Genomic DNA, 14,559 nt, shown 5'->3' on the forward strand with positions numbered 1-14,559 from the left:
TGTAATAAAAAAATTTAATAATAGAAATTGCTGAATTTATGGATAAAATTATTAGTGGGTGCTGTAATTACAAAGGATGTAGGTGACTTGGCATGAGATACAAATTACACTCTTAAAAGTAATGTAGTCATCTCCAAGCCAACAAGCAATCTATGCCAGGTTTACTAATGATAATGAGGAGTGAAGTAGTTTCCAGTTGCCTTCTTCACTTAGCCAAATACTTTTTACAATAGCATATCAAATCAGTTGAAATTCAGAAGTGTCAGCTTTACAAATGACAGCCCACCAGGCTGATCTAGTGGTTAACTAATCACAAAATCAGCTGATTTTAAAATTGAGAGTTCTAAGGTTCAAATCCTAGTAAATGCAGTTACTTTCATATGGATTCAAATACTAGATCGTGGATACCATTATTCTTTGGTGGTTGGGTTTTAATTAACCACACATCTCATGAACGGTTGAGACTACACTTCATTTACATCCCCATTCATCCTCTGAAGTAATACCTTATGGTGGTTCCGAAGGCTAAACAGAAAAAAGAAAGAAGCTCTACAAGTGACATCTTCATTCTGTGTATAATAACACAATTTGCTGTATAATAAAATATCATATTCTCAAAAAAATAACTCGCACTAATGTCTGTTTACCTAAGATGCTTTAAATAGCATTACGAAAGAATGGGCTAGCTATAACAAAGATTCAATAGCGTAAAGCTACAACATATTGTACTCCTTCCAACAAGAAAAAATGAATATACATTAAGTTTTTTCTAACAGGGGATTGTCAGTTAGTGTATAATCAAATTATTATTCACCTCCAAAATAAGTAAACTAGGAAAATGCTGAAGTCCAGTTATTGAAAGCAGTACCAATGATTCAACTCTAAAAAATTCTTATGTTGTTATACTAAGCTGTAAATAATTTTTCCACTTCAGTCTCGAATTTAGAATAATTAAAAATTAGATTTTCTCTCTCTCTCTCTATCACTACCTCCCCCTCACACACACTTTCACTCATACTAACACACATACATATATATATATATATATATATATATATATACACACACACACATACACACACACACACACACACACACACACACACACACACACACACACATACATACACACACATATTCATTATGAAAACATTAAATTATCTTGTACCTTGATAAGGGTGTTTTATTTATGGATGAGTAAAATTTTAAATCCATCATATATCTACTTTGCTTAATAAATCTATCTTCAAAATTCATTTTATTTTTCATGATAATAACAATAAAAATATTTTTAGTTTCTTTAATAACATCTAGAAATATTAAATCTACATTAAAGAAAAAAAAATTGGTCTTGTATAATCCTTAATGAAATGGTGAATTAGACATTCAGGTTGTCTCAAAAGGTTTGATCAAATTTAAGGAGTTGATTCAGGATATCAAAGTAACAAAAGAGTTGATAACTACAAATATCCTATCCCATTTCATTTGTTTTCTGACTGATGTTTTTTTTTTTTTTTTTTTTTTTTTTTAATAGAAATACATATAGAACATATTGAGATATTTTAATGAAATTCCTCTACATTTACCTAAAAAATAAATTAATTTCAAAATTTCAAAATAGTGGCAATTAAGATTTTTTAATCATTAATTAATCATAAATATTAGTTTTATTGAATTATGTTTTATTAAGGAAAGTCTTTTATGAACAGCTGTTCAGTTTATTAAATCTGCTAATAAACAGCTGAGATGTAGCTGAAGTCAATTGGAAAATTATGCGTGAAAATAGGCTTCAAATTATCAGACTGTAATCAATTTTTATTGAAAAAAACACTAAGTGTCAAAGAAGAAAATTAAAAAAAAAGGCATTACGAAGATCTTTGTTTATTTTAATGTCATGAATCCCTTAAGTTTGGCCAGCTCCCAGGATACTCTGTATTATGATAGTTATTTTTTAATTTTAATCAGATTCCTATTAGTTCGAGATTTATTGATGGATTGGTATAATAGTACTAATTATTGCTACACTGGTTCACAGAAACATATATGAAAAATGTTTTTAAATTGTTTTATTGTTTTTATTATAGCATTTTTGAGAAACTAATATAAAATGAGACTCAATTTTTATAAATCCTTGAACGTTCTAACAAAATATATATATTACATAAATTGTTTTTATTTGGTTGTAAAACCTTTCCTGTTATTTATTTGAGTTAAGTAATCTATAGTATTACCTCCAAGAAATACAATACACTCATATTTATTTACATTTTAGATCATTTATCTAAAATTAGACTGGAAAATTAATTTATTATCATTATCTTAATAGTAATATATCTACAAGAGAAAATATACACAAAACAAAACTTAAAAAATAGATTGCATTTCTTACATCATGAAACATGATCTAAATTGTAAGATGATTTATTTATTTTGTTAGCATATGGAAATTTATTTTGATTGAAATATAGATAAGTTTATAAGTATGAATTTCAGTTCATATTATGAGAGTAAATCATTTTAACGGCATCAGTTACATAATGTTTTTCATCCTTAATTTATAAACAAGTTTTCATAATTATTTTCTTCTCAAATGACTTCATCATGTAGTATTGAGTGATATATAATGTTACTCTTTCTCATAAATATTCTATTTTTTAACATACTTGTAACTAGCAGATTATGAAGAGAAAATTAATGAGAATGCTAGTACCTTTAATGAGGCTTGAAAACTAAAACAAAAAGGTGAAAGATATGAGGTTAGACACCTGAAGAATATTAGGCACTAAGCAATTATTTTAGTGCCTGACCTATTGTCAGGAATAAATAAGACAAGTAATGATAATTGAATATCTAGATGATAGTGATGGATTGTGACTTGATTGACACAAAGACAAATAATCAAGATTTAATTTAGACTTAAAATTAAGACAAATTTTGAACAATATATAATAAATATAGTTGAAACAAATAAAGATGCAACTTTAAAATAGCAAAAAAAGAATTAGAATTAATTGAATCATAAGAATAAATCGGATGCAGTAAGTAAAATAATTAAATAATGGAAAATTAATTTAAAAAACAAACATATTATTTATATAAAATATGTGTGTGTGTTTGTGTGCACGCGCGCATGCGTAGAAACCTCATTCATAAACATTAAAAAATGTCAATCTCAGAAAACCCATCAGCAACAGATAAAAACCTCTAAACTTACCAACTCCTACAAAATGTTGGGGTCTGATCTTCCTTTCCTTTCTTTTTCCTGTTTAGCCTCCGGTAATTACCTTTCAGATAATGAATTATAATAATTCAGATAATGAGGATATGTATGAGTGTAAATGAAGTGTAGTATTGTACAGTCTCAGTTCGACCATTCCTGAGATGTGTGGTTAATTGAAACCCAACCACCAAAGAACAACGGAACCCATGATCTAGTATTCAAATCCGTGTAAAAATAACTGACTTTACTAGGACTTGAGCGCTGGAACTCTCGACTTCCAAATCAGCTGATTTGGGAAGACATGTTCACCACTAGACCAACCCGGTGGGTTAGAATTTGATCTGTTGAACCTTATTCCTAACAAACTCAAACGTAGTTCAATACTTGCTGGTAGTAACTATGGAAAATTTGTAATAAATAAAGGTCCAATTAACTGAAATAACCAATGTTTAAGAATCTCATTCCAACTGGTGTTTCATGAAGCCATTTGTTCAGAAGGTAGTAGAGTTAAGCTCTCAATTAAAACATATTTATTTATTACATACAAAGACTTATACAAAACATTATCCGTAAAATCCTGATCCAGATAAAAACTTATTAAGTTAAGTAAATGCACTAATAAAAAATTTAGAAAAAAAAAATTGTATAACAAAAAGAAAATTAACAAAAGACCAAGTAATGAAAAGGAAATAATACAACAGAATAGTATATCTTTCAAGAACAGTATAATATTCTTCATGCATAATGAATGGTATCACAATATCAAAACTCCTGTCTAATTAAGTGTGCATGTTCACATTCATAAGCGTTTAGAATAATATGTGTTGTATAAGTAGTGATATACCCCAATTATACATGTAGAAACCATGTAAAGGAGTAATGAGTTAATGGGTGAAAAAAAGGATATACATTCTATATAAAAGTAGAAAAGATAGATTAAAAAAAAAAAATGAAAAAAACTGTTTTCTACTAATTTTAATTTTGTTAAATATTGAGCACATGCTCAGTAAAAGTTTGTAAAAGCTACCATTATATACATCAGATATTATGTTCAAAGGATTAAAGATGTGTAAGTTATTATTAATTATGCATGGTCATAATGGTTAGTTTCAGTTTGCAGCAAAGAAACCAGTTGATTTAATCTGGTTCTAGAACAAGGGAAATATAATTTATTGTAAAATATCTTCAACAACTATCCTAATGTTCAGAGTCATTCAATTTCAATTTCCAAGAAATATATACAGAACAAGAAAAATAAATGCCTTATAGAAAAATTAAATCAATGAAATATGTTAATGTCGCTGAAAAAGAAAATACACTCTGTATCAATTAAATATTACTAATATATATGATTACCATATATATATATATATATATATATATATATATATATATGATTGTGTGTTCCATATAACAGTAAAATCAGCTTTACTTCTCATCAAGAAAAAATTTTAAACTCGATGGTATCAAAATGTTTTTGAATTCTCCTCAATCAACCCTAGTGATTTTTAGACTTTATCAACAACTTAACATAAATTATTTTTAAAACATAATTTGGAGTCAATTTAATACCAATTATGATCCCTGGTGTTTTCTGCAATAAAAACAAAATTATAAACTAAAATGATACATTAAATTATAATTGTTGAAACAAATTTACTTTTTTAAAAGCTCGAATGAAGTCACAGGTATGAAGCTGTATATTTATGAGTAAACACATGAACGTTAACAGTAGTGAATTAAAACTATGAAAATAATTGGTTGGGACAAAGTGGTAATATTTGAATTCCAAGCCAGTGTGATTTATTCCATTTGCTTGAGTAAAACCACCATTAAGCCTATTTCTTTTGTAAATAATATTCTTTTTGAGACATATTTTGTTTATGTATTATGTGGTAACCTGATGGTAGTAACCAAGTCATAAATGAGTCATAAGCAAATCAAATCATCAATGAGTCATAAATTTGAAATTTAGTATTTAAGAGAGAAAAGGAGTTGAAAAAAAAAGAAAATCAACTTACAGAAATATACCTAAATTTCCTTCCCCCATCACTTATTTTTAACAATCAGATCTTAAAATATTAATTCTCTAGTCCTAATATATTTTCTTAATTAAAATTTTTTTAAATGCTGCTGCAAAGCTTCAAATTTAACTTTCATTATAAAGATAAATATAATATGTTTATTACAGTCAACTAACTCTATGATAACAAATTCTTGGATTATAATTTTCTTTACTGTTCTGCTTAATTTCTTGGTTTAAGTTTTGTTTATTTTGTGCTTCCTGTTGGTTGGATCCTAATTACTTATTTGGCAAACAAATAATTGATTGTTTTTTATCTTACTGCGAAATAAGTTATTATCTTCTTGCCAATATCCATAGCAGAATAGTAACATCTTAGACTTTCATCTAGAAGATCCCACGTTTGAATCTAAGTAAGTCTTGTTATTTTCAAGGATGCACAGTTTTTGTATTGTATTTCCTCCACATAAGTTTCAGATTTACTTGGTGAATTTATTATCAAACAGAACTAAATAAAGTGATAAATAAAATTAATAATTGTTTTACAGATTTCTTTCTAAAAGTGATTAACTGTTAATTCCTAATCCACGTGACTGTTTTATTTTTTATTTTTTTGTTACCTTCATGTAATTAACATCAGTTTTACACCTTGATTTTAAATTTAAGTTATTAAATTTTTTATACAATTTATGGAAGGTTATAATATTTTGTGTTTATCTTTAGTACAGCAATTTAAAATTGGCCGATTGATTTTCATAAATAAGATAATACAAATTCATCATCATTATCTTACAGTTTGGTTTTGAGTAAAAGACAATCAAAAAATAAAAAATAAAAATCTTGCACAAAATAAATTTTTAATGTGCTCTCAAACAGATGTATCTATATAATTTAATAAATGTCAACTACAGTGTGGTGGTTTTATCCTTGGTCTGTTTTTAAGATTAATTATAAAATTCTACATACTCCTATTTATTGATAAATACTTTTATATAATTATTTATTGAAGTATGTGTATTTAATTTATTAATGCATATCAAATGTAACTATATTAGACAATGAATTGTTTCTATGATTGGGTTTTTTCCTTAACTAGAGTAAGAAATCTAATAGCATCTGTACTTTTTTTATACCAATTATTCAAATTAATGATCTGAATGATGACTGATGAATGGTAGCTTACCTTTTAAAGATTTAAGATAAAAGGTTGACTAAGTTCTATTTATATTAAGCATAATATTGCACAGATCAATGACTTGAACAATAAGAAAGTAAAGTAAAGGAGAAAGGTTTAAAATGAAAGTAAATATGGATTGGCAAATAAAGTAAAAAATTAGATAAAAAAATGGAGTGATTAACAGAGAAGGTATTTTAGATTTTATTGAACAAAGAGAAATTCTTTAAGTTAAGAAAAACTGCAAGAAAGACCAGGCTGATAAAATATTGCAATTGTTCAGAGTAAAATATCAGTTGACAAATTCTAGTGGAAATGTTACAGAAGTAGGGCGAGATAAAATTGGTACAGCAAAGAATAATAACTGCTGCTTAAAAAACCAGAATGTCTGAAATACCTCTATTGTAGAATTCATTGTAGTGTATGAATGTACATAAATATCGTATGTGTGCATAATATCATAATTTTAGTATGAGAAAAAGTAGTTCCATATCAGTAAAACAAGACTGAGCTGAGTTGCAAAAAAATAATTAAAAATGTTTATAAGTGACCACAAAGTTATCTTTGCTATACAGCATAAAAAAATTGTTTGTACATTTTTTTTTTATATGTATGAAACACTCTCTGGTTTTATGCCAATACCATAACTATTTTTGTTAGTAATTTTTATGTGATTCATTAATTAGAAATAGGACTGAAATTGTACATAAATTTCATGTTCTTAAAATAAAAAAAGTTGTTACTTTAAATTTTGATTTGCAGTCAAATGAATCTTGATTTCAAATTAAACATTGAGTCCTAGCAGTGATATGGATTTTTCCAATGAGATTAAACTTCCTTTTAATGACTCCCATAAACTGTACCAAAAATACTTCATAAAATGAATATATTCCAGTTTACATATTGATATACAATAAATTAAAAAAAGATAGATATTGTATAAATAAACCTCCATAAATGTCTAACAAACTTTTGTAATATATTGTCATTTAGACTGAGATTAATATACATTACTTTACTAGTTGCCTTTTAAATTATATGTTTTTCAACTATACTAACAAAAAATAAAAAATAAACACAGTGAAGACAGAAAGGAATTTTTTGTTAGTGATGCTAGAGTTTATTACATCAATAAATTGCCTTAATAGATTCTATTTAGTTTTAATTTAACACTACACAAAATATGTTTTGGTTACTTCTAATAAATGTTCATCCATTAGTCATTTATAAGTTACACATTAGATTATTACAATTTCTATTATACACAACATTTTGCAATTTTTCAAAACTTGTAACTTAGCACTTCAAAACCTAATAAGTGGAATTATTCATACTCTTATAAAGTGACTCAGACGTTTGGAGTATTAAGTGAAGAAAAAAACGTTTTGTCATCTCCATTAATTTCATTGTATTTGACAATAATTCACTTCTAAACTTTGTTAAATTTAAACTTTTATTACATTACCTACATTTCAACATATACATCAGCGTAAATTTCTAATTATTGATGAAATGGGTGTAGTTTTCTATAACATTTATTTTAAGTAAGATTGAATAAGGTTTCAATGTATTAAACTTTCAGACTAAGATTGATCCTTTTGCAAATTATTTTTATACAATTTTGGAAACACAAAACAAGTTTCATACGTCAATGAGTGACCAGTTCACAATGCCAAAAAAGATAGTCACAAATTTACTCTGGAATCAGAATAGCTTTTTCCAAAATATACTTCATATTTTTTTTTTTTTTTGAATATAATGTTTCAATAACACTTTTGAAGTATACTATATTATCACAATAGTAGGTAAATAACTCACAATGAAAATAAAAAAATACTAATTTTTAAATGAAAAGTCACTTAAAATTCATTAAAGGTGTCTAGAAAACTTCAATGATGCAGTTTATCTTTTTGTAATGATCAATGTGGTCATAATTTCTAATAATAAACAAAAGAGTATTAAAAAGTCAGTTTTTTTATCAAAGCAACTTCTGGTAAAGTTCATAATTATAGTTACGCTACAAAAGGTGTTATACTACAACTGGCTGGTAGAGTGGTGGTATCCCTTACTTTTTTAACAGTTGTAGAATAACACTTTAACCAAACATATGGATTGAAAAAGATTTATTCATCAGAAGGTTAGGTTATAATTAAAGATGTAAATTAAGATTTGATTTATAAAGAAAATCATAATATTTCATATAATCAAAGTTATCAAATCATAGTTAAAACATTTCATATTTTGTCCCAATGCACACTCTTTAAGCTTATGTAGTGAACTCTAAAAAAGACTGTTTGCTTTGAGCTAGACTGGTAGCACAGTAAAAGTAATTCTGATATACTTGCAATAGTGAAATAATACTAGCAGTAGGTATTTAATTAAAATAGAAGTTTTCATTTTTCACTAAGCTTGGCGTAATGCATTCGTCTTTTCAAAATCTGCATTTTTATAAGTTATTATTAATGTAGATAGTTATATTAAAGTTTCATCACAATTTATGTCCTAAAACTTTTCTTAAGTTTTATTTTATTTTTATTTACTTTTTTTTATCTTTGTTAACAGCTAGCAGAGGTGGTGGTAGTGGAAAATATGTTCCAAGAGCTATTTTATTGGATCTTGAACCAGGAACTATGGATTCTGTTCGTTCTGGCCCATATGGAGAACTATTTCGTCCAGATAATTTTGTTTTTGGGCAGAGTGGAGCTGGTAACAACTGGGCTAAAGGTCATTATACAGAAGGAGCTGAATTAGTAGATGCTGTATTAGATGTAGTGCGTAAAGAGAGTGAAAATTGTGATTGCTTACAAGTAAGTATTTTTTTTTTTTAATTGTTTTCAAATTTAAATGTTATTTATTTACAAAAAAACAATCATTTAGTATTGGACTATAGCATGACTTTTGAATATATTTTCATTGGAAAGTTGTCTTAATATTTTTTTTTTGTTGGACAATACTTTGGACAAAGTAAGTTAGGAATTATTTTAAATAATCTGTATGATGATGTATTTGCTCATGAATTGAAACTTCAGTATTACGCGGTATAATCTTACACAACTATAAAATTTCAAAATGAATGGCGTAGCATGAAAATCTGATTTTATTTTTTTTAATAAAACTAGTAATAAAAGAATTACCTAAGTCTATACGATATAAAATTCATGCATTTTCATTATATATTCTATGAAAATACTGCAGACATAAATTATATGTTTTATAATGTTAATAATGTGTATAATTTACACTTTTTTTTTATATGACGATTAGCAGCAAAAATTATACAATACTATTAATAACTTTAATGATAAACTGAAGTGAATTTATATATATATTTTTTTTATATTTATATGATAATACTCTCAAGAATATCTTTAGGAGTGGTTTTTCACTGGAAATTAATAATTTTAAATGTTTGTAATATACTAATTACAATTTTTTTATGCAAGTAAAAATTATACTCCTAACTTGGAGTATAATGAGAGCTATGATAAATAGTTAACAAATAATTAGGTTAGTCTTTGCTAACGAGGAAACACTTTCTTACAAAAAATAAAAATCTGTAAATAGATGCTCAGTTATTATTGTTAAAATCCATTGATCATTGGTTAATATTAAGGGTATAATTCAAAATAAAAATTAAAAACAAAACCAAAGTATAAAACAATAATAAAACCAGTCAAAGAAAAATATAATTAAAAAACATAGGGGAAATTAAAAAAAAAGATTTTAGGACCTAAATGTAAAAATAATCAAAATATCTTAAGATCAAATGAAAAGATTTACCAGAAATTTGAAAGAATAATGAACTCTTAAGAAAAAGATTAGATTTAACAGGCATTTAAAAAGAATGGTAGACAACAGATTAACAAAGATAATCTTAATTTTTTTTTTTAAATTTGAAATTAAAAATAAGTGTGTCAAAGAAATTGAAAATGATTTAATTATTAAAGAAGAAGAAATTTTGAACCAGACATCTTTCAGAAATAAAAAGATTTCAAGAGTGTTCAGGAAAACCCAAGAGGAAAAAGCGAAGAAAGTTTTCCCAGAAAGAGAGATAAAGTTAATCAAAAATGAAAGATTTCTAGCAGAAAAGGAAATAAAATGGAAATTTATGTTGTTTTTAATGCATCCCATAGATGGCCAAACAAAATTAAAAAAACCCAGCTTAAACAAGTTGTTAAGTTTTAATGTGATCTTTTCTTATTCAAATATTGTAATGGTAGCTTGTTGTTGTAGTTACATTTCACGCCGCTAGGGCTGACCAGATGCGTTCACTTTTCCTTTGTTTTACATTCGGGTGTGGACACACGTTGCAAGATGGTGTAGTGGGACGGTAACATACAATGCATTTAGTTATTCAATCATTCATTTACGTTAATTCGATTCAATATACTTCAATACTCAAAATATTATGTATATTATTAATATTCAATGTATTATTACTAAACTGAAATCAAACTACAACAAACAAAGACTACCAGATATATCTAATCAAAAATGTATTCTACAAATGAATAAATACAACATAAACTCAATATGGATTTGTCTACTTATTCAATCTCCAACTAATCAACACAACACAAGTCATTTTGAAAGAAAATAGAGAGTTCATTTATGTACTGTATGAAACAGTGGAGATGAATTTATAACAAAACACAAAACTCTTTCTTTTCAAGTTCCATAATAAGAATTTTAGACGTTTATAAAATTGTTAGTTTAAGATTAATATCCTAGGGCACTTTTACTTTATAATAACAATACATTACAGGTATTCACTGTTTCAATATGTTAGAAATTAAATATTTAAATATTACTTGTAAAAGTTAAATATTATTTAGAAAAGTAATATTTAACTATTGTAATTGGTAAAAAAATTGAATAAATATTAATAAACTAAAACTTAAAATATTACAAATCAAATGGTAGATAGGTCATTTTAAAAATAAAAAACTGGCTAGTGAACAACAGAATTGATCATGTGGAACTTGTTGGTTTCAGTTTAATACTGTTGCATAAAGTAATAATGCAATTCAAATGCATTTATAAGTTACTGATTAAAACAAACCATTCAACTGTTACTATTTAATAACTTAAGTTAAAAGTATTTCCAACATAATTTGAGGTAAAATATTATTTATTTCATTTCAAATTTATGCATAGACTTATTAGAGTAAACAAATTAATGTTTTCTCTTTCACAGCTAACAAAGTCAGCTAATAATAGTCATTTAAAAATAACTTTATAGTATAATATTTACCATAAAGTTGTGGCTGGTGACCAAAGTTGGAAATTTTAACAATGAAAATTCAATAAAAAATTACTTTTGAAAAAACAGAATATATATAAATATACCTTTTTCAAGTTACCAGCTTTAAATTTATTTTTATCCTCTTACCAGTAATAATATCAACTATTATTCAAAATTGAAGCAACATTAGTAAAAGTGTTAAGTCAAAATAATTGGGTCAAAATAACAGGCAGAAGTAAACTATTCTAACAAAGCCCTATGCTGGTTAACTGAACCCTTTCTCATCCCACTCCTTTCCTTATCCTTAATTCCTTTTTCCTTTGGCCATTGCAATAAGAATTGGTCAACTGTCTTAGCCCCACCTATACTACCATGCCGGCACCTTCCAGTAACCAGCAGGTAACCTTTTCTCTATCAGAGCTTTGAGTGGGTAGCGATTCTTTGTATCTGTGGAATTATCTACAAACTCTCTTTTCTGCCTGGAAGTTGCATAAAGCCTAGATTAATGACTAAGTGCTTAATGAATGAAGCTTATTCCTATTCCTCATCATTCAGTCAAAAGTTGCAGGGTAGTTTGTTGTTCCTTTTCCTCTTCTAATCCATTCACATCCTAGTAGTTGATATATTAACTAATATATCAATATATATTGCTGATTAAAAGTAGTAGTATATGGCGTAGAATCAATAGTAAATTATTGATTATTATCTGTGTACAGCTTTACATTGGTTTAATCATACATTTAAAATGAACACAGTGGTAAAAAATAAAAAATACAGTTTCATTCAATAATTTATTTTAGTCAACAACAGCCAATCACCACTATAATGAAAGTATGTCTAGTCACTGCATTACATTCACTGAAGGTTGTATTTGCATTGCAAAAGCTATAACTAACCAATTTCTCTATCTTAATTACAATTAAATTATATTAAATATAATTTTTTATATTTAATATATTTATCTTAACCATGTGTTTATATTTAAATAATTAATTTGGACTTAAATCATATCCATTCTTTATCTTATAATTTATGTCTTTTTTTCTTTTTTTTTAATTTATGATCTATATTATAATAAAGGGCAGGCAGGAGTAGATTTCATAATGAACGAGAAGATAGGGAAGAGAGTAGAGTGTTTCAAAATGAATAACGATAGAATCATTGTAATAAGGATAAAATCAAAACCTAAGCTGACAATTATTAAATTCATAAGCCAACAAGTGCCCATGATGATGATGAGGTAAAGTGTGTATATGAAAAAATTGATGAAACAATTAAACACACAAAAGGGGATGAAATTTAATAATAGTTGGAGATTGGAATGCAAGCACTGGAAAAGGTAAGGAAGGAAATATTGTGGGTGAATACAGGCTGGACAAGAGAACTGAAAGAGGGAACCAACTTATTGAGTTTCACATGAAGTATAATTTAATAATTGCCAACACCAAATTTAAAAATTATCACAGAAAACTATACACATGGAAAACGTCAGGCGATACTGCAAGGTATCAGATAGATTATATCATGGTTAATCAAAGATTCAGAAATCAACTTGTTAACTAAAGCTTACCCTGGAGCAGACATTAACAGCGACAATAATTTATTGATAATGAAATGTAGATTGGAGCTTAAAAACCTGAAGAAAAAGTGTCAGATGAATTGGTGGAATTTAGAGAAACTTGAGGAAGAGGAAGTAAAGAAGATTTTTGAGAAGGACATCGCAAGAGGTCTGAGTAAAAAAATAAGGTAGAAAATATAGAAGAAGAAAGGGAGAATGTTAAAAAGGAAATTCTTAAATCGACAGAAGAAAACTTAGGCAGAACAAAGAGAACTGGTAGAAAATCTTGGATATCGGAGTACAAATTGTACTCCGATATCAAATTGAAGCGATAGATAGATTGATTAAACAAACTGGTGTGTGACATTTATGAAAAAGGGGAAGTTACATTAGACTTCAAAAAGAGTGTTATAGTCATGATATGAAAGAAAACATAAGCAGATAAATGTGAAGAATACAGAACAATTAGCTTAACAACTCATGCATCAAAAATCTTAATTAGAATTTTACATAGAAGAATTGAGAGGAGAGTGGAAGAAGTGTTAGAAGACCAATTCGTTTTCAGAAAAAGTATAGGGACAAGGGAAGCAATTTTAGCACTCAGATTAATTGTAGAAGGAAGATTAAAGAAAAACAAACCAACATACTTGGTTGGCATTTGTAGACCTAGAAAAGGCATTCGATAATGTAGACTGGAATAAAATGTTCAGCATTTTAAAAAAATTAGGGTTCAATTACAGAGATAGAAGAAGAATTGCTAACATTTACAGGAACTAAACAGCAACAGTAATAGTTGAAATAAATAAGAAAGAAGCCGTAATAAAAAAGGGAGACTGACAAGGATGTTCCATATCCCTGTTACTTTTTAATCTTTACATAGAACTAGCAGTTAATGATCTTAAAGAACAATTTAGATCTGGAATAACAGTACAAAATGAAAAGATAAAAATGTTATGATTAAGAAGTACCACATGAAAATAAACAAGAATAAAACAAAAGTAATTAAATGTAGTATAAATAATTAGATGGACCACTGAATATAAAAATAGGAAGAGAAAAGATTATGGAGGTAGAAGAATTTTGTTATTTGCGAAGTAGAATTACTAAATATGGACGAAGCAGGAGTGATATAAAATGCCGAATAGCATAGGCGAAACGAGCTTTCAGTCAAAAGTATAATTTGCTTACATCAAAAATTAATTTAAACGTCAGGAAAAGATTTTTGAAAGTATATGTTTGGAGTGTAGCTTTTTATGGAAGTGAAACTTGGATGATCAGAGTACCTGAAAAGAAAAGATTAGAAGCTTTTGAAATGTGGTGCTATAGGAGAATGTTAAAA

General features: G+C 26.9%; 1 protein-coding gene across 1 annotated transcript in view; it reads left to right on the forward strand.

Annotated features, from left to right (window-relative positions):
* LOC142317254 (tubulin beta-1 chain-like) overlaps positions 1–14,559 on the forward strand; it is a 160,325-nt gene that overhangs the window by 128,370 nt on the left and 17,396 nt on the right. The window contains exon 3 of the mRNA XM_075353661.1: positions 8,980–9,224. Within this exon, the coding sequence (XP_075209776.1) occupies positions 8,980–9,224 (245 nt within the window). The remainder of the gene's footprint in view (positions 1–8,979; positions 9,225–14,559) is intronic.

This window comes from Lycorma delicatula, chromosome 1 (genome assembly GCF_047948215.1).
Source record: "Lycorma delicatula isolate Av1 chromosome 1, ASM4794821v1, whole genome shotgun sequence".
NCBI lineage: Eukaryota > Metazoa > Arthropoda > Insecta > Hemiptera > Fulgoridae > Lycorma > Lycorma delicatula.